Genomic DNA, 19,164 nt, shown 5'->3' with positions numbered 1-19,164 from the left:
AAATCTACCCTCCTCTCACTCCCTCTCCTCTTTATGGTGTCAGTCAGATATGTTGTTATATTAGGCCTTTCTGCATCATACCACCCCAGTTCTATGGTGCCTTCCTGTCCTTCAAACAGCCTCTGCATTTCATTTCCATTCTGACAGGCTTGCTTATGTTACATAAGCCTAACTCCTTTCTACTTGATTCTCAGCCCACCAACACTTCAACCTGTTCTACATGCTTCAACTCATTCCACCATCTTGTGTGCAATCTCTCAGGGGTCTTTTTAAGTCCTACCATGTCTCCAACTGTTAGATGACGGGGACCTGGTATGAAAGCACCAAGTTTCCAATAACCACTCCAGCTTGAGCCTGTTTGTCTTTACAACAACTTACAACCAGACTTCTCACTTTAGATTTTTTTTAATGTTTCATACAGCGATTATGGTGCATTCAGGAACCCAATCCCCCAAACCCCACTAGGAGGGCTCCCTCCCCTGCCCTCCCACCCCATTTAAGGGCCCCAGGGCTTAGGGTGGAGGAAAGGGAACAATCCACCCATCCAAGGACTGACCCCTGGAGACTATCCCTGCCCTGCCTCGCCCTCCCAGGGGTTAGGGGACAATACCTGGGCACAAGCCCCCATGTGCCCCTCCATGCTTGTGCACATATACATACTATGGCTCCTTGCTGAGTTGGTCAGTTCCTGGCAGGGCCCCTACTCAACAGCACCAAGTGGGACAGGGCAGAAGGGTTGGGCTAGGGGAGACCCTGAGAAGGAAGGAGGCCCCGGCTACGGGACTGCAGGAGGGAAAGAGTGGGGACCCCCACCATGTCCATTTCCCCGAGTCTCTGGTAGATCCCAGATTCCCCTGCAGCTGGGTGGGGACGGCAGGCGGGGGGAAAAAGGCAAGTGGCCGAGGCATGCTTTCCCATAGACAATTCCAGGGTCTATGATGATGGTCAGGGTCTGAACAAGGTCTGGGTCCCTGCCTCTGAAAGGCTGGGGATGGGGCTTCATTGCACAAAATACTGTAGGAGGGCCACACGCAGGGGGTGGGGCCCAGCCAGTCTGTATACAGAGATATTGCATTAAAAAATGAGAACCTCATTTAAAATAATTAAAAAAAAAACAATGAATGAAACAAACAAAAAAGAAGGCCCATATAAGAGGCAGGTGGGGCAGGCAGGAAAGCAGGCAGAGGATGCCTCAGACCCAAGGCATCACCACCTTCTTGTCTGAGTTCAGCTAAGACTGGCCGGGGTGAACTCCAAACCCCTGGCTAGCCATGGGGTAATGGTCCTGGGGGAGGGTGTGATGAGGAAGAGTAGGCCCGGCCTCAGTGTGGGAGGCTGGCATGGCCATGCTGTCCGCCGGCAACTACCAAGACAGAGACAGACACACCAAGCAAAGTAGTGGTGAGAGCTTTGTTAGCACCCAGCAGACAGGCCAATGGGTGGATTGACAGGCCAACAGTTGGGTGTTTGGGCAGTTGGCAGGGACAATTGGGCAGAAAAGTGTGGCTCAAGCAAGTAAGCAGGCAGCAAGCAGGAAGGATGCAGATGGGGGCTGCCCTGTGAGGGGTATGGCATCCCTCCAGTTGCTGCCTGCTGGGGTCTTGGTCTGTGTCTTAGAACTTGGCTTAGAACTCGGTGTCCACCACACGGAAAGCTGGCCTGCCTGTGGGGAAAAGTAGAGCGGATGGCTGTTGGTGGGCAAGCAGGTAGGCAGATGATGCAAGAGGAGGGAAGGGCCACACACTTACCAGAGTCAGGCATAGAGGAGGACCGAATGTTGGCTTCCTTTTGTAGCTGGATCTCCTTTAGTGCAAATATGGAAGTAGCTGTGGGTGGAGGAGACAGAAAAGTGGAGCATGGTGGTGCACACCTTTAATCCCAGCACTTGGGAGGCAGGGGTAGGAGGATCACCATGAGATCAAGGGCACCCTGAGACTACATAGTAAATTTCCAGGTTAGGCTGGACTACAGCGAGACCCTACCTCGAAACACCCGCCCCCCAAAAAAGAAGGGGGATGGAGGGAGGGACAGCCTAGTGGTTAAGGCGCTTGCCTGCAAAGCCAAAGGACCCAGGTTTGATTACCCAGGACCCACGTAAGCCAGATGTACAGGGAGTGCACACATCTTGAGTTTGCTTGCAGTGGCTGGAGGCCCTAGCATGCCCATTCTCTCTCTCTCTCAAATAAATAAAAATAAAATATGTAAAAAAGGTAGAAGCTGGGTGTTGTGGTACACTCTTTTAATCCCAGCACTTGGGAGGCAGAGGTAGGAGGATTGCCGTGAGTTCGAGGCCAGCTTGAGAAGACATAGTGAATTCCAGGTCAGCCTGAGCTAGAGTGTGACCCTACCTCAAAAAAAAAAAAAAAAGTGGAAAAAAGAAGTGGAGGATGACCCATGGGGCCATGCATGACCAAACCCCATATGGGGAAATTAAGAGTAAGATGCCCCTTCTTTGAGTGTTGACTATTGACTTTCATCAATCAAATAATTCCACACACAAATCAGCTGTAACCAGTGAAGATGGGACATGGACTACTGCATGGTACAAATAAATTAACTTATTAAGTATGGTATAGGTATACAATTAATACTTGTTAAGTCTAGGTGGTAGATGGTACTATGGATTTAACTGTTTGAGAGACAGAGAGAATATGAACGGGAATGCCAGAGCCTCCAGCCACTGCAAACCAACTCCAAGTGCATGCACCACCATTTACATCTATCTTACATAGGCTCTGAGGAATCAAACCTAGGTCCTTAGGTTTTGCAGGCAAGTACCTTAGCTGATAAGCCATCTCTCCAGCCCTGATTTAACTATTGACCTAGTGGACAGGTAAAGAAAGTGGGCCAGGACTGGAGGGGTGGCTTAATGGTTAAGGTGTTTCCCTGCAAAGCCCAAAGGCCCAGGTTTGAGTTCCCAGGACCCATGCTAACCAGATGCACAAGGTGGCACATGTGTCTGGAGTTTGTTTGCAGTGGCTGGAGGCACTGGTGCACCCATATTCTTATTCATTCTCTCTCTCTGTCAAATAAATAAACAAAAATATTATTTTAAAGGGCTGGAGAGATGGCTTAGTGGTTAAGTGCTTGCCTGTGAAGCCTAAGGACCCCGGTTCGAGGCTCAAATTCCCCAGGACCCATGTTAGCCAGATGTACAAGGGGATGCACGCGTCTGGAGTTCATTTGCAGCAGCTGGAGGCTGTGGCACACCCAATCTCTATCTCTCTCTATCTGCCTCGTTCTGTCTGTGGCTCTCAAATAAATAAATAAAAATAAATAAATAAAGCAAAAAAAATATTAAAAAAAAAAGTGGGCCATTTTGGTATGTATCTTTTTCTAATTTATTTACTTGAGAGAGAGAGAATGGGCACATCAGGGCCTCCAGACCCATGTGCAACCTTGCGTATCTGGCTTCCATGGATCCAGGGGAGCTGAACCTGAGTCCTTATGCTTTGCAGGCAAATGCCTTAACCACTAAGTCTTCTCTCCAGCCTGGTATATTATCTTTTAAATTAAAAAAATAATACCTTTAATTGCTAAGCCATCTACCCAGGCCCTGTATGAGGATTTTCACAAAAAGTGAAAGAAATCAAAAATGAAAAAAGAAACTTTTCATAGCAATCTATTGCACATGTGTATGAGGATGTCCTCTCCTTAGATATCAGCACTCTATATTACCAGCTCAGCTATCCCCAGCAGTCCAGCCCCACCCCCACAAGCTCCACCCTGGCCATCCATTTCCCAGCTCTACTCACTGTCAGGAAGTTTGTGGATCCGCTCCCCCAGACTAAGGAAGAATGGATGTTTCATAGCATCCTCAGCGGAGATCCGATTGCGGCCCTCAAACTAAGTTGGACAAAGGAGGCTATGTTGGAATTTTCAACTAGTAGGTGTTTACTGCCCTCCTCAGAACCTGCCCTTAGGGCGCAGTCTATTTCCCCCCGCCTCAAGGTTGGCCCAAAAAGGTGGTCTCACCTGCAGCAGCTTGGTGAGGAGGTCAGCCCCATCGCTATCAAGTCTATCACAAGGACAAGGGGACTGCTTTACATTGAGTTTGGGCACCCTGGCCCCTAATGCCCACCCACCCATCAACCTTACCGGGGTGCATGGCTCAGAAGGGCCTCGGCTCGGTACTTGGGGTAGTTATATGTTTTGAATTCCTCATTAGAAAGGATGCCTGGCCATGTCTCCTCAGTTGGGGTTCCTGGTAGGGAACAGGAGTTACCCCAGATATCTCTGGTCCTTCCCATATGTCCCCACAGCTCTTAGAACACATGCCTGCTCCTCACCCAAAATGCGGAAGATGAAATGCAGCTGTTCCTCCACTGTGGAGCCAGGGAAGAGAGGTCGGCCCGTTGCCATCTCATAGAAGATGCAGCCCACACCCCTGGGCAGGGAAGGAACCATGAATAGGAAAGGCAGGCAGGTGGCTGGGTACCCCTTCACCATTTGGCCCCTGTCACAACTCTACCTCTCCTTACCACATGTCAATCTGGGTAGAGTAGTCTGTGGATCCAAGTAGGATGTCAGGGGGTCGGTACCACAGTGTCACTACCTCATTGGAGTATGTCTTTGTTGGGATTGACTTGGCCCGGGCCAGGCCTGAGAGGCAAAGAGAAAGGGCAGCTGTAATGAGGAAGTTGTGGACAAGGCCTGGAGCAGAACACAGCTGGGACTAACAGGGTAACACAGTCCAAGTCTGGAAGGGTTAAAGGGGGAGCAAAACTAGGAAGTCATTGGGAAGTGGGATGCTGGAAGACTAAGGCTGATGTGTGAATGGGAAGGAGAAGGATGGTGGTACCAAAGTCAGCCAGCTTGAGTTCTCCCCTCTCGTTGATGAGTAGGTTCTGGGGCTTGAGGTCTCGATGTAGCACCTTCTGCCGGTGGCAGTAGGCCAGGCCACGGAGCAACTGGAACAGGAACAGCTGGAAACCCAGGAATGGCAGGCAGAGGTCAAAGGGTTCATCAGCAAAACTCCAAGCAGGCAGGTACTGTTCCCTCCCAAATAAGTGCTGAACTCTCAAGCCTTGTCATACAAGTGGATAGGTTCCCAATGGCCAAGGGCTCCCCCCCAAAAAAAAACCCAAACAAACAGGAAAAGGCTATTTCTGGGATGGAATTGGTGAGGAGGGTCCTGCCCCTGCTTTCTGCCCCACACCCACTTTCACATTGTGCATGTTGATGACATTCCCACAGTCATCCAGGTACTGCTTCAGGTCCTTGTCCTGATAATGGAAGAAGTGAAACAGAACAAGGGTCACATCCTGTGCTGGTACCCTTCCTCCCTTGAGACCCACTGTTACCCAGACCTTACCAGGTACTCAAAGACAAGGGTGAGAGACTTCTCTGTGTGGATGATGTCATGTAGTGTAACGATGTTGGCATGTTTGAGATCTTTGAGCAGGGACACTGCAGGAAGCATGGAGTGGGACAGAGCAAAAATCAGGGTCCATCCACAGGACAAAGATGAGAAGAACCAGACAGAGATGAACACAACGTTTCCTACTGTTCCTGTGTGGTTAAGACAATGCTTCGCAACAAATATCTCTTAATTCACCCTGCGCTAGCAAGTGGCTATCTATGGTCCAGATGTAGAAAATAAGATTCAGCTCAGCTCAAAGAGGTCAGATAGGTCATCACCCCAGTTCTCTAATAGCAGTTAGGGTTACTTTTGTAAAAAAAAAAAAAAAAATTGAGAGAAAGAGAAGAAAGAGGCTGAGAGAAGGCAGGGGAAGGGGAGGGAAGAGAATGGGTGCACCAGGGCCTCTAGCCACTGCAAATGAACTCCAGATGCATGTGCCACCTTGTGCATCCGGCTTTATGTGAGTACTGGGGAATCAAATCTGGTCATTAGGCTTTGCAGACAAGCACCTTAAATGGTAAGCCATCTCCCCTAGCTCAGGGTTACTTCTCTCTCTCTCTCTCTTTTTTTTTTGAGGTAGGGTCTCACTCTGGTCCAGGCTGACCTGGAATTAACTCTGTAGTCTCAGGGTGGCCTTGAACTCATGGCGATCCTCCTACCTCTGCCTCCCAAGTGCTGGGATTAAAGGCGTGCGCCACCATGCCCGGCTTTGGGGTTACTTCTTAATATAGGCAATTAAAGAAGTTTAGGGTAACTGCCCTTGAGCTTGCCCATAGGCTGCACTTTGCTAGAGGTCAGAGAAGGATCTGGCCCCTAAATCTATTTTTTTTCCCCACAAATAACCCTAAGAAGGAGTTCTTTCCCAGAATTAAGTCCCAGAAAGGATTAAACCTGAACTTGGAATTGTGGTTGGTTAAGCTCAGCCTCAAACCTTGGTGTCAGGGCTGGTTAGTTTAGCCCCCATTGAGAACCTATTAAAGATACCCCAAATACTTGGAGCTCTACGTGGGCTTTATCATGGCTTGCCTTCTCATGGACAGAAGTTCTTCATACTCTCCTCTTTTTTTTGGAGGTAGGGTCTCACTTTGGCCCAGGCTGACCTGGAACTCACTAGTCTCAGGGTGGCCTCGAACTCACAGCGATCCTCCTACCTCTGCCTCCCAAGTGCTAGGATTAAAAGTCTGTACCACCATGCCCAGCTCTCTAAATAAATAAATAAAATACACACACACACACACACACACACACACACACACACACACACATATATGTACAAGGTGGTGCATGCCTCTGCAGTTTATTTATAGTGGCTGGAGGCCCTGGCATGCCCATTTTCTCTTTTTTAATGTAAAAAAAAATTAATTTGAAAGAGGCTGGGAGGGAGGAAGAGAATGAATGGGCATGCCAGGGCCTCCAGCCACTGCAAACAAACTCCAGATGCATGTGCCACCTTGTGCATCTTGCTTACGTGGGTCCTTAGGCTTCACAGGCAAGTGCCTTAACCACCAAGCCATTTCCCCAGCCCCTATTCTTTATGCCTCTTTCCCTCTATATCAAATAAATAAATGAATAAAATATTTCAAGAATTTTTTTTTTTTTTAAAGAAGGTGGCACAGAAGAGTACTGAGCAAAGCCTAAGACTGAAACTCCTGGGTTCCTGTGATAGTAGATTTTTCACAATCTTATTTTGGTTTCTGGGAAAAGGGCCTTGTTCTCAACATTTTGTACACAGACCTGAATTTGTACACTCATTTTCTATGCAGTACATTCCTGGGGATTGAAACCAGGGCCTTGTGCATACTAGTGAAGCATTCTACCACTGAGCTATATCCCCAGGCCAATATGCAGATTGAATCCATACTTCATTTGATATTCTGAGCACTTTAAGAGGTATTCTCAGGATAAAAGCAAACACCATGTTTTGCAATGCATTCATCTTCCCTGGTTCACTTCAGATTTCTAGTTACCTTGATTTTTCCTGGGCATATGGATGATGGACATTATACATGAAAGGTCAGAGAGTTGGAGGGAAAATTCTTGAAAATCCCTACTCTGTCCCCACCATAGTGTGTATACGTGTGTGTGCATGCCAATAATAATCATACCTTCCCGGATGGCAGTGCAGGGTGCCCCTTCTTCATGTTCCAGTCTGATTTCCTTAAGTGCCACAAGGTTGTCTGTGAGCTTGCTTTTGCCTTTGTAGACGGTGGCATAGGTACCCTGGGGTGTGAGGAAGTATGACAGAAGAAGTGCTATGAGATTGCAGGGAGTTTCCACTGACCCCTATCCCTACCACGGGCCCTCTGTCTATCTTACCTCACCCAGCTTATCCAGCTTGATATAGGTCTCCAGTTTCCCAAAGCCAATCTCAGACTGTGGGAAAAGAATGTATATTGACAAAGGGTCAGGGGAAGGCACTGGGAGAGGAGGAAGAGGTGGCAAACAAGAACAGATGCTTACCAGACTGACACGGCGGAGGCGACGGCTGAGGGGCTTGTCAAAGATGGGGCTATTGAGGGTCAGCTTTTCAAGGTAGCCCTCAGGCAGCCGGATGTCAGCTGGTAGTGATAGGCGTTTGTTAATGTCCTAGAGCAAGCAACATAGGAAGAAGTAGGACCATGAGCTCTACCTCCCCAGACCCAAGCCCCTCCTTTAAGTCCTCCATCACTGGAATAGGGAACAAGCACCTCAGTGGAGATCTTGCGTGGGGGGTGGTTGCGCATGCGCAGTCTCACTGGAGACTGCACCTCATCTGAGGATGTGGCTGAAGCCTGGTCACTCTCCCCGTCAGACCCAATCTTCAAGTCCTCGTGCACAATCTCTGGTGGCAAGGAGAAGGGAAGGCCAAGCCAGTGGGATCAAGATCACTCAACCCCATGTGTGTATATGGCCCCTAAAGCAGATGGGATTCCCTCAGGGAGACGGAGGTGAAGCCCAGGGAAATCCAGGTGGGCCCAGGACAGATTGGGAGGGTAGTCACCTAGTGGAGTACTGCATTCCAGAAACGAGCTGAGATGGCAGTTGAACCAGGGCCAGAAGGCTGGTGGTGATGGGGGTAGTCAAAGAGCCCTGAGAAGGTAGGCCCAGGAAAGATTGAAAGGGCCACCACAGAGTGCAGATGGGCAAAGGGAGCCTTGAGGCAGCTCCAACAGACAAGGTACCCTTCCTCCCTCTGGTGTATAGACACAAGGCAAAGGAAAGGGGTATAGATAGGCAAAAAGACAGACAGAAGTTGTTGGAAAAGGATGGCAGGGAATGGAGAGAAAATGGAAAAAGGAACAATATGTAAACAATACAAGTTGAAGGAACTTTATTGGGAGGTAGCACCTGGGAACTGGGACAGTGAGAGGAAGTGATCAGAAGACCAACCAACCTGGTGCAGAGCTGAGTGGACCTCGCCCAGATCGAGGTTCCCCTGGGACAGTACGTGTGGGGGCTTCTCCAAGGTCACTGCCACCACCACCACCACTTTCATCCAGGCCTATCTGTTCAGGGGCACCATTGGTCTTGTCTATGCCACGGCCCCCTCGGAGTGTCATTGACAGCTGCCGTTTGATCTTCTTCATCCGATCCATGGCGACCTGTGAAGAGGACACAGATAGAAATGCAGCCCACATTAGCATTTTCTTAACCATCATGGGCCCTCCTAAAGCTCATGACAACCTTGTAGTGGGGGGGCAATAACATGAACATGTCAGTGCCCACCTAACCTCTATGGACTCCTGGAAACCTAGTGTTCCTTATCATTGCTGGTCAACTCTGAAGTACACTACCTGAGTACTCAGACTTGGATGACTGGCAGAGGGCAGGGGCCCACCCAGTAGATTGTTGGTCTCTAGGGTGGCATTCACACTGTGGGAGTACATAACTCCACAGCAGCTATCTTCCTGTGCACCAGCAGTGATGGACGCAGCCACAGATGGGAGAAGGGGCTCATTTAGAATCCTGTGGCCACTGATAAGACCCTGGATGCGCCCATAGAATGGCATGTTCCGCTGGCACCAGCCCCACATTGCCCTCTACTGCCAAGGCAGAATGTTCTCGGTAGCCAAAGAGACCCCACCTCCCCCCAGCAACTACTGTCATGGAAACTAGTGGACCACCCCACTCCTCTACCCAGAGGGAGGGAGAAAGGTCTTGTCCAGACCCAACCATTTTGTATGTGGGGTATTCTCAGTGCACATCAGCTGTTCAGGGATTCTGGATAGGTTTCATAGGGATGGAACTCATACCCTATATAAAAAAAAAAAAAAACACCCCGATTTTTACAAAAACAGATCACATTTCTTCCCTGTAGCTATAATACTACAACTCCTTTGCCACCTCAAACACTCCAGTCTTCAATGTAGTCCACAGGTCTTGTATCCCATTTGTCCCTGCTACCTCTCTGCTTTCACCTCCTCAATCATTCCTGGCTGCTGTTCTGGTGACCACACCCAGCAAAGTTCCCATCTCAGAGCTTTTGCACTGTTTGCTCCTGGTCCCTGAAACGCCCTAGCCAAGATTGTGAAATAGCTCATTCCCCATCCTCTTCAGGTCATTGCTCAAATGGCACCCTTTCCAGGAGGCTTCTATGAATAACCCTATCTTGAGCTCCTTCACCTTGCCAATGAGCCCCTAGTACTCACTCATCACCTCTTCAGAAACACCATCTGTTTATTAGCTCTTTTGCTCTTTATGGTCCCCTCAGTGCCAAAACTAGAAAATCAGCTCCATTAGAATAGGGATATATATATATATATTTTATGGTAGGGTCTTGCACTAGGTTGACCTAGAATTAACTATGTAGTCTCTGGCTGGCCTCAAACTCATGGCGATCCTCCTACCTCAGCCTCAAGAGTGCTAGGATTAAAGGTGTGGGCCACCATGCCTGGATAGATTTAAAAATTTTATTTCCAAGAATAGAATGAATGAATAGGAATGTCAGGGCCTCCTGGCACTGCAAACAAATTCCAGATGCACGCACCATTCTGTGCATCTAGCTTTACATGGGTACTAGAAAATCAAACCTAGGCTGTCAGGCTTGGTAAACAAGCCCCTTTAACCACCAACCCATCTTTCCAGCCCTAGATTATAAAGTTTTTTTTTTTTTTATTTGAAAGCAGAAAGAGAGAAAGAATATGAATGAATATGGGTATTCCAGGGCCTCTTCCCCCTGCAAATGAACTCCAGATGCATGTGCCACTTTGTGCATCTAGCTTTACATGGGTACTGGGGAATCAAATCTGGATCATCAAGCTTTGCAAGCAAGCATTCAACCACAGAGCATCTCTCCAGCCCTCATCAAGGTAGATTTTTGTCTGTTTAGATCATGGCTCTATCCCAGGGCTCTGAACTGACAAGAGTAGATGTTCAAAAAGCCCATACAGCAGAAATAATGAATCAGGGAGCTGAGAGCCCAGGAACAACCTCTGCTGAGAAAGTGAGGCTGATACCCACATGGACAACCCCAAACAAGGTAGCTCAGGGTTGCTGGCATTGACAAGATGACCTAGATGGCTGGTGGATGGAATAGGGCCACCAAAAGGTTTAGATCGGCACTCTTATGCTTCCTCCTGGGCTCTGGGCCAGTAAGGAGGGGGAAAGACCTGGCCCAGGAACCATCTGGACTCACAGCAGGGCCTAAAATGGCCCAGGGCCCAAGGGAAGTAGAGCTAGATAGGAGGTGGAGGATAAGGCTGGGGCTGGATTTGAGGAGGGAAATGGGTCATCTGTTACCTTGAAATCAAGCGCTAACCCAGGCAGTTTCCACTTCTGCCTGGCTGAACTCATCTAACTCTAAGAGAAAACAGGGCCAGCAATAGCATAACATCAGATAGACAGATTAAAAAAAAAAAAATCTATCCATGGAGAATCAGGATAGTGACATAAAATCCTGACCTAGGAGGCTGAACACTGGACCTAAGGCCAAGAAGAAGCATAACCAGCTCTCAAAAGACCTCCTTGTATCCCCATGTGGCACTGATACCCAGTTGCTTTGTGTGTGGTGACAAGAAATGGGGTAAGGGCAAGGGGAAACTTTAGGAGTAAATGTGGGAAAGAGGAGGGTGACATGAGGCCATGACCTCTAACAGGAGGCCCCCAAAACTGGATACGTTACAGAATTCATCTTTTGTGGATTTTAGGAACACAAGGTACAACACCTATGTAACATGCAACATGCTCAATGGTGGGGGGTGGCTGGGTAGCCCCTATGAACAGATACACTTGAATATTTATAAGTAGTATAAAACTTTTAAATAGCCGGGTGTGGTGGCACAAGCCTTTAACCTCAGCACTCAGGAAGCAGAGGGAGGAAGACTGCTGTGAGTTCAAGGCCAGCCTGAGATTACATAGTGAATCCCAGGTCAGCCTGGCTAGAGTGAGACCCTACCTTGGAAAAAAAAAAAAAAAAAAAACAAGAACTTTTAAATAGTGTAGTTCCAGTTTTCTGAGCTTATAGACAAGTGAAGGAGAAAGAAACTAGATAGAACTCTACCATTAAAGGGCATATGTTCTTTCTGACCCCCCCCATCCACAGGCTACTCTCATACCAAGGACACTCGTCATCACACCATACCTGATCCCTAAGAACAGTCCCCATACCATACTCTACTACTTCTATAGGAACACAATCCACATTTTGCCCTGCTCCCCACTGGCATACACTATATAAACCTTCAAGGAGGCCCTCACTAGATTTTTAAGTCCTATTAATGTCCCCTTTTATCTCTATACTCTCATTAGCACTCAAAACCCTTACCTATTGCACTAAACTCTGTTGGCATATATTTGGCTCCCTTTAAGTAACTCTTGCACCACATTCCGAGCCCCTTCCTGATGCTTGTTAGCATCTCCACAACATGGATCACTCCCACTAAGACTATCCCCACTATGATTCTGACCCTCATTAACATGCACTTTGGAGTGCTCTACAGCTGACCCAAATGACCCAAATGAGCATTCTCTGGACTTTCACACTGCTGAGAATCCCATTAGCACATAGTAAACCTGATGAATTTTGTCCACTTTGGCCCCTTCACAGCTATGGCCATTGTTAACATACATTTTACCTAGTTTTTCCATTATACTATCCCATACATCAACACAAACTGGACCTTCACAACATCCTGACCCCTATCAGCACCCACTAAGCCTCATAGTACTGCCTCCCCATTAGTACAACCAGAACCCTTACTAAGCCCTTTTCCCGAGGGACACAGAAACACATTGTTCTATAACAGCCTGACCCTCATTAGTACACACAGGTCTCCATTCAACCCTGACCCCAATATTAACATACACTTCAGCTCTCCATGGCTTTAATCCAATTTAGTACATCTACACCACCATCTATTCCTGTCCTCTACTTCTTTCTGCTTCAACCTCTACCACAGCTATAAATCCCTGCTGGTACATACTTTGAGTCCTCCCTAGTCCTAACACCTATTACACACTACCCTTGTAGCATCTCCTGAATCACAGGAACAGCCTTCATAGTGTTCTGATGTTCATTAGCATAGCTGACTTCATACTGCTCACTCTCTCCCCCCAATGGCACACAGTTAAGTGTCCCAATGGCTCTAAACCCCACTGTGGCAGTCTCTAGAATTTCATATACAGTATTACCTTGCACTTTTTGGAAATTCACATTCCCTGTCCTCATGGACATCCACTCAACATCTTACCTTCACTCTTAGCGTGGAAGCCCTTACACTTCCCTCATCATTACTCTCCCCTGCTTATATATAAACAGTTCTGGAATCCATTAGCACAGACTCAGGCCTTCTACCATCCTGTCCCTATCGCATACCTTCAGGTCCTTCAACAGCTCGGCCCCCACTGGTATATACTGGACTTCATACTATCCAGACCTTTATTTCCACATACACACATCCTTCACCATGACCCTCATTAGCACACATCCAGCACTTGAGTCCTCCCATGAGCACACCCTGTACCTTGACACACTGCAGACCCCCAAGGACAAAAACAGCATTAACACTATCCTGACCCTCATCACCAGACAAGGGACCTCAGATCCTATTAGCACACCTACTGGTACCTCAACCATCCTTTCTCCATTAACATACATTAGGCCCCTCTACAGCCCTAACCCCCACTAGCATGACCCTGACACCAACCCCTGTTACACGCACTCAGGGTCCCTCATGGCCCCGCAACACCCTTCCATTAACACGCCCGGGGTCTCAAACCTCACACAGCCGTTAAGGCTATTTGTTCTGACCCCCTGCACAAGTCTGGCTTCCACTAGCAAACCCTGAGGTTTTTCATCAACACTCAATTCTCACACCCTCTGATTCTTTAGGCACTCTTCTCCCCTTTAGCATCCAGAGCACCTCCCATCCCCAGCTTCCAGGACAGGCCCAGGGCGGGGCCAAGGTCAGGGAGGCCCCAAATGACCCCCGCCATGGAGCATTCTGGGAAACTCGGTGGGGGAGGGGGCACCAAACACCCCGACCTCCCGAGCACCTTTGGGGTCGGGGTGGTGTCTGTAGAGAGGGGCTAACCCCACCCCAGGTCTCGAGGATTCGCTCACCGGCGGGGGCGCGCGAGCAACCTCAGAGCCGCGAGGCCGGCGCGGTGGCGCCTGGGGCGGCGGCCCGGGATAAGGCCGCGCGACCTCCTTTTCCTCCAGTTCGCCGCAGGCGCCCGTCCCAGTAGTCTTCGGCCATGGCTGCTGGGCCCGGGCCGCCGCCGGCTGAGGAGGAGGAGGCGGCGGCGGCGGCGGCGGTGGTTGAGGCGGAGGCGGCGTCCCGCTCAGCCGGCCATGAGCTTGGCCGCTGCGGGCTATGCCCCTGGGCTGGTTGGTGCCCGCACGGATTCGAGTGCTCACTGCGGCTCGCGAGTCCCAGCCGACTGCTTGAGGAGACGCGGCGGATCCCAGGGCCGTAGAGGCAACGGCCCAACTGCCGCGCGCGCCGCGCTCTGCGCATGCGCACGCACGCGCCGGACAGAGTGAAGTAAGGAGGGGACTCACCTCGCACTGCGTGTACCAAAAGACCCGTCCGTGGCGGGAGGGGAAGCGGCCATGGCGTGCCCACGAGGGAGTGTGGCGCTGACCCTGGAACGGCGCCAGGAGGAAATGTAGAAATTGCTTAGTACTTTGGTTTGATCTTGCTGAAAGTTTACTACTGTCGGGGTGAGCAGCAGCCAGTAGCCAGAGTACCAGTCATTTGCTCCCCCCTCTAGCTCACTTGGTACATCTCCATGGCAAACAGGACTTTTGCAAAGAGGAAAAGAACCGAAGAGGCCACCACTCCCGTGAGGTTCTGGGGGAGGCAGTGATTTTAAAGGTGCAAAAAAATGACTTTCTAGGAGAGGTGGCCAGGAAAATCTTTACCACCATAGATAGATAGATAGGACAGCCTAGTCCCGCCCTGTCACCCCTCCCCACTGCGAGCTCATTTCCACTGTGAAACGTGTTCTGCCCCGCCCTTTAAGACTCGCCTAGCCAATCGCATTTGCACCCTGTGTTGAAGCGGAGCAAGAATGAAGGGCGTGGTACAGCAAAGAAGGCGTGACTTCGCTTTCCCCTCCTCTGCCAGGTTTTCATTGGTTCTCACCGTCAGGGGTGGGTCGCCTTTTTGTTCTGAGCTTCTTTCTCACGATAGGTTGAATGTTCTGCAAGGTGATTCGCCCAAATAGCATTCAATCAGGCTGCGCCCCACCCTTGCCCTCCCACTTTCTCCAGCAGCCACTGGCAGCGGACCCTAGGTTGAGAAAAGGTGGACCTTTACCAGACAAGCTCCGCTAATAGGTTGAATATTCCGTAGGGTGACTGGTCCAACGAGTATTCAATCAGGTTGCGCCCCACCCTTAACTTCCTACAGTCTTTTGAGATAGAGCCTAGGCTGAGAGAAAAGGCGGATCTTTATTACGGGGCGGGGCGAGGAAGGGATTTTAGGCGTTGGTACTGCGCATGCTTGGAACTTTTGGCTAGGGATGGAGCCTCTTCTGCCTCTCCCGAACATTTGCATTTATGCGCCCTTAATTTTTTTTTTTGCCTCCTCTCACCCGCCTGACGTAGGCTACCCTCACTCCGCAGTTTTCTTGAGGTAGGGTCTTGCTGTAGCCCAAGCTGACCTGGAATTCACTATGTAGTCTCAGGCTGGCCTTCGAACTCACAGCGAACCTCCTACATCTGCCTCCCTGGGATTTAAAGGCATGCGCCAAGACGCCCGGCCCTATACTTTTTAAAATGTTTTGAGGGAGAATGGGCATGCCAGGGCCTCTAGCCGCTGCAAACAAACTCCAGGATGCATGTGCCACCTTATGCTTTACGTAGGTACTGGGGAATCAAACCCAGGTACTAAAGCTTTAAAGTAAGCACCTTAACTGTTGAGCCATCTCTTCAGCCCTTGCAGTTTTATTTCTATTTGATTTACTGGGCTGTAACTTGCCAAGCATTGCCTGACATACCTAATCTCTATTCCTGGAAAATTACAGTGTCCTCAAACCCATCCCATTTTCCAACAGGCTTTTTGAGATACCTACACTATGCAGTTAATTTTCTTGCCTCTTCTGTCTTCCCCTGATCACACCAGTTAGATCAGCCTTTCTGCTTTCCTCTCTATCTCCTTTCCTTTTCATTTTATTTTACTTTTTTGGTTTTTCAAGACAGGGTTTCAGTCTAGCCCAGGCTGACCTGGAATTCACTATGTAGTCTTCTCAGGGTGGCCTCGAACTCATGGCAATTCTCCAACCTCTGCCTCCCACTCTATCAGTAGGTTTTCACTCTAGCCCAGGCTGACCTGGAATTCACTATGTAGTCTCAAATTACCTCTGCTTCCTGAGTGCTGGGATTATAGATGTGTACCACCATGCCTAGTTCTTCTTTTAATGACTTAACCATTAATGTTCCCATCACAGGATAGGCATCAGGTCTATCACTTGATTTGATCTACCCTTACTCCTTTCACTCCAGCAGAATCTTTGGTCATTCCTAAATAAAGGAAGCCCAACTCAGATTCTGACACTTCACACTTGCTGTTCCCTTTGCCTGGAATACTCTTGTCCCATATCCACATATGCCCCTTGATCCTTCACTTCTTTCAAGTCCTTCAGCTATCTTCTCCATGATGCCTTCATTACTATCTCACTTCACAATTCCTGTCTGCTGCAGTCAAGTAATTCCAATTCTCCAGTCTGTTTCTAAACCCTTCAAAAGCATGATCATTTTTTCAGTGTTAGGATCTACTCCTAGTGATCCATTGTGTGTGCTGAGCTACACCCCTTATTCCTGATCAACTTTTAAACATGTAGTATTTATTCTCTCTCCCGAGTCTCATCCTAACAGAACATAAGCCTCTGGACAGGGTTGTAGTACCTCTGCTATGCCCCAAGTGCCTGGCACAATTATCACTAAACAAATGGTTGCCATTGCTGAATAACTGGACAGCAAAGTTACTGAACAAGACACCCATGTCTTATCCTTGTCCTTTGTGTTTGCTGGGGTAGAGAGCTCAATACCCAATGCTGACCTTGTTTTCCAGCTGCCTGGTTTTGTAATGTTAGACAAATGACAGTATGCACAATAGTGACTTAGATACTGCTAGGATTAGTTGAATAACTCAGCTGTGTGTGTGTGTATCTTAGCCCAAAATAGTCTTGAACTTGCTGTATAGCTAAGGCTGGCTGATCCACATGCCTCCACTTCCCAAGAGCTAGGAATATAAGCAGGAACCACTATGAGTTTCAGAAGTTCATATTGATGAAGACGGGTATCAAGTAGAAATACAGTATCAAGAAGCCAAGTGTCCATTAGATCAAGAACTGTAATGGAGGAGGTACAGGGCACCAGGTGTGCAGGTAACACATGAAAGAACTAAGGAAATAAGTGTGTAAGCTTCATCTACTGTAATGGGGAAAGACAGTGGGCAGATAGCACAGCAATTAAAGCCACTTGCTTTGCAAAGCCTGCCTGCCAGGTTTAATTCCCCTGTATGCATGTAAAGCCAGATGCACAAAGTGTCGCTTGCACATGGGAGTTTGTCTGTGGTTGTAAAAGGCCTTGGCATCCCTATTTTTTCCTCTCCTTGAAAATAAATATTTTAAAAGCAACAAAAAAAGAAAATAGCAAGTGGAAAAATGTCTCTATTCGACCTGGACAGGCATCGCTACTAGATACTCGCTATAAAGGCAAAGTACCTGTTACCCCAATGTCAGAGTGGAGACTAAAAGTTATGGAAGGTTGAGTCCATTGGCTAAAGAAAACATGTCACAGGAAAAAAAAAAAAAGATGGCATTGGGGAAGGGCATACACTATGCCTTGAGCTGACCCAATAGACCAATGTGGAGATAGGCTGTAGTGGGAATTAGGCCATGTTCTCAGACAGGATAAACTTACTGTGGACACTCCCAAGGAAGGAACATAGTAGCTCTGTGGTCTTGAAAGATCTGGAAGTGAGCCTTCTGCTTGCACTAACCAATTGCTCCTGAGGTTTCCATAGCCAGCTTTCCACTGGAAGTTAGGAGGCCTAAGTACCCTCAAGGGGCACATGGGTAGACCTGGGACTAAGGGCGAGATAAAGCAAAAAGGGGCTTTTCTTTTCCAGATTTGCATGGCCTAATGTTCCATAAAAGCCAGGTGTGGTGGTGCAGGGCTTCAATTTCAACACTAGGGAGCTGAGGTAGGAGGATCACTGAATTTGAGGCCAGCATGGGCTACAGAAGGAGTTCTAGGTCAGCTTGGGCTAAAGTGAGACCCTGCTTCAAAACAAAAAGCAACCACCCAACCAAACAAAACAAAAATGTCCTTAAGAACTGCTGAGTGTTTTCCTGGCACTGGTGTTCCTTAGGCTGGAAGACATTCAGGTCACTTTTAGCACAAACCTTAACAGTATGGTGGTTTGAATGGAAAATGCCCCCATAGTCTCATGTGTTTGAACACTGATTTCCCACTATTTGGCCTGACACCATTTGGGAAGGTTGTATAATCTCTAGGATCCCTAGAACTTTGCTGGAGGAAGTGTCACTGGAGGCAGACCTTGGTGTTAAAACTTGGCCCTTTCTGCGTGAGAAGAAAAATACTTAGTAGCAGAGGCCAGTAAGTTAAAACGGAGATAAAAAGGGAAGAGAAAGGAAGGGTGGGGTGTACTTAATAGGTTAGTATTGTATATATGTAAGTAGAATGATTGAGATGGGGAGGTAATATGATGGAGAATGGAATTTCAAAGGGGAAAGTGCGGGGGGGAGGGTATTACCATGGGATATTTTTTATAATCATGGAAAATGCTAATAAAAATTGTGAGGAAAAAAAAAAAAACTTGGTCCTGCTTGCTGTTCTACTTTTTCCCTATTGATGTGACAATCTGATACCAGCTTTTTGCTCCTGCCATGCTTTTCCAGCCAGGATGGACTCTACCTTCTGCAACTGTAAGCCAAACTAAACACTTTTCCTTCCATAAGTCACTTCTGGTTGACTATTCTGTCCCAGCAATGAGAAAGTAACTCACACATATGAGCACTAAAGGCATTCCCAGTGCCATGGGAACCGTAATATAAAGGCCCAGCCAGGGTCTGCGTGCTTCCACCTAGGTGGGAAAGAATCTGCACCAAGGACATAGTAAGGAATGATGCCGCAGCCTTGGCAGCCTGCTCAGGATAACTTCAAAGAGGGGGCAGTTACGACATGGAGCAGGTAGAATTTGAACCCAACTGAAATCACTCATCACATGGACCCCAGTACCTACTTTGTATACCTTCACCTGTGCCTCCATGTCTGTATTGAGTAGGCAGGAGACAGTTACTTCCACGTTTTCTCTGCACAGGAAACTAGCAGCTGGAGTAGTCCTTTGGGC

At 48.4% G+C, this 19,164-nt stretch overlaps 1 protein-coding gene across 1 annotated transcript; it reads right to left on the bottom strand.

Moving 5' to 3' along the window:
* Positions 1–1,396: 1,396 nt before the first annotated feature.
* On the bottom strand, positions 1,397–14,035 carry Cdk16 (cyclin dependent kinase 16). Its single transcript, XM_004668807.2, has 16 exons — positions 13,902–14,035; positions 8,736–8,943; positions 8,050–8,183; positions 7,823–7,948; positions 7,679–7,735; positions 7,468–7,582; positions 5,315–5,409; positions 5,163–5,225; positions 4,802–4,925; positions 4,482–4,602; positions 4,290–4,387; positions 4,099–4,204; positions 3,976–4,018; positions 3,756–3,846; positions 1,749–1,826; positions 1,397–1,663 (listed from the first exon to the last, which is right to left on the bottom strand). Exons 2-16 carry the CDS (start codon positions 8,935–8,937, stop codon positions 1,626–1,628), a joined length of 1,491 nt encoding a protein of 496 aa, XP_004668864.1. The 5' UTR covers positions 8,938–8,943; positions 13,902–14,035; the 3' UTR covers positions 1,397–1,625.
* Between the last annotated feature and the right edge of the window lie 5,129 nt (positions 14,036–19,164).

Source organism: Jaculus jaculus, chromosome X (assembly GCF_020740685.1).
Source record: "Jaculus jaculus isolate mJacJac1 chromosome X, mJacJac1.mat.Y.cur, whole genome shotgun sequence".
In the NCBI taxonomy this organism is placed as follows: Eukaryota; Metazoa; Chordata; class Mammalia; order Rodentia; family Dipodidae; genus Jaculus; species Jaculus jaculus.
This window is presented reverse-complemented; position numbering and strand designations above follow the sequence as displayed.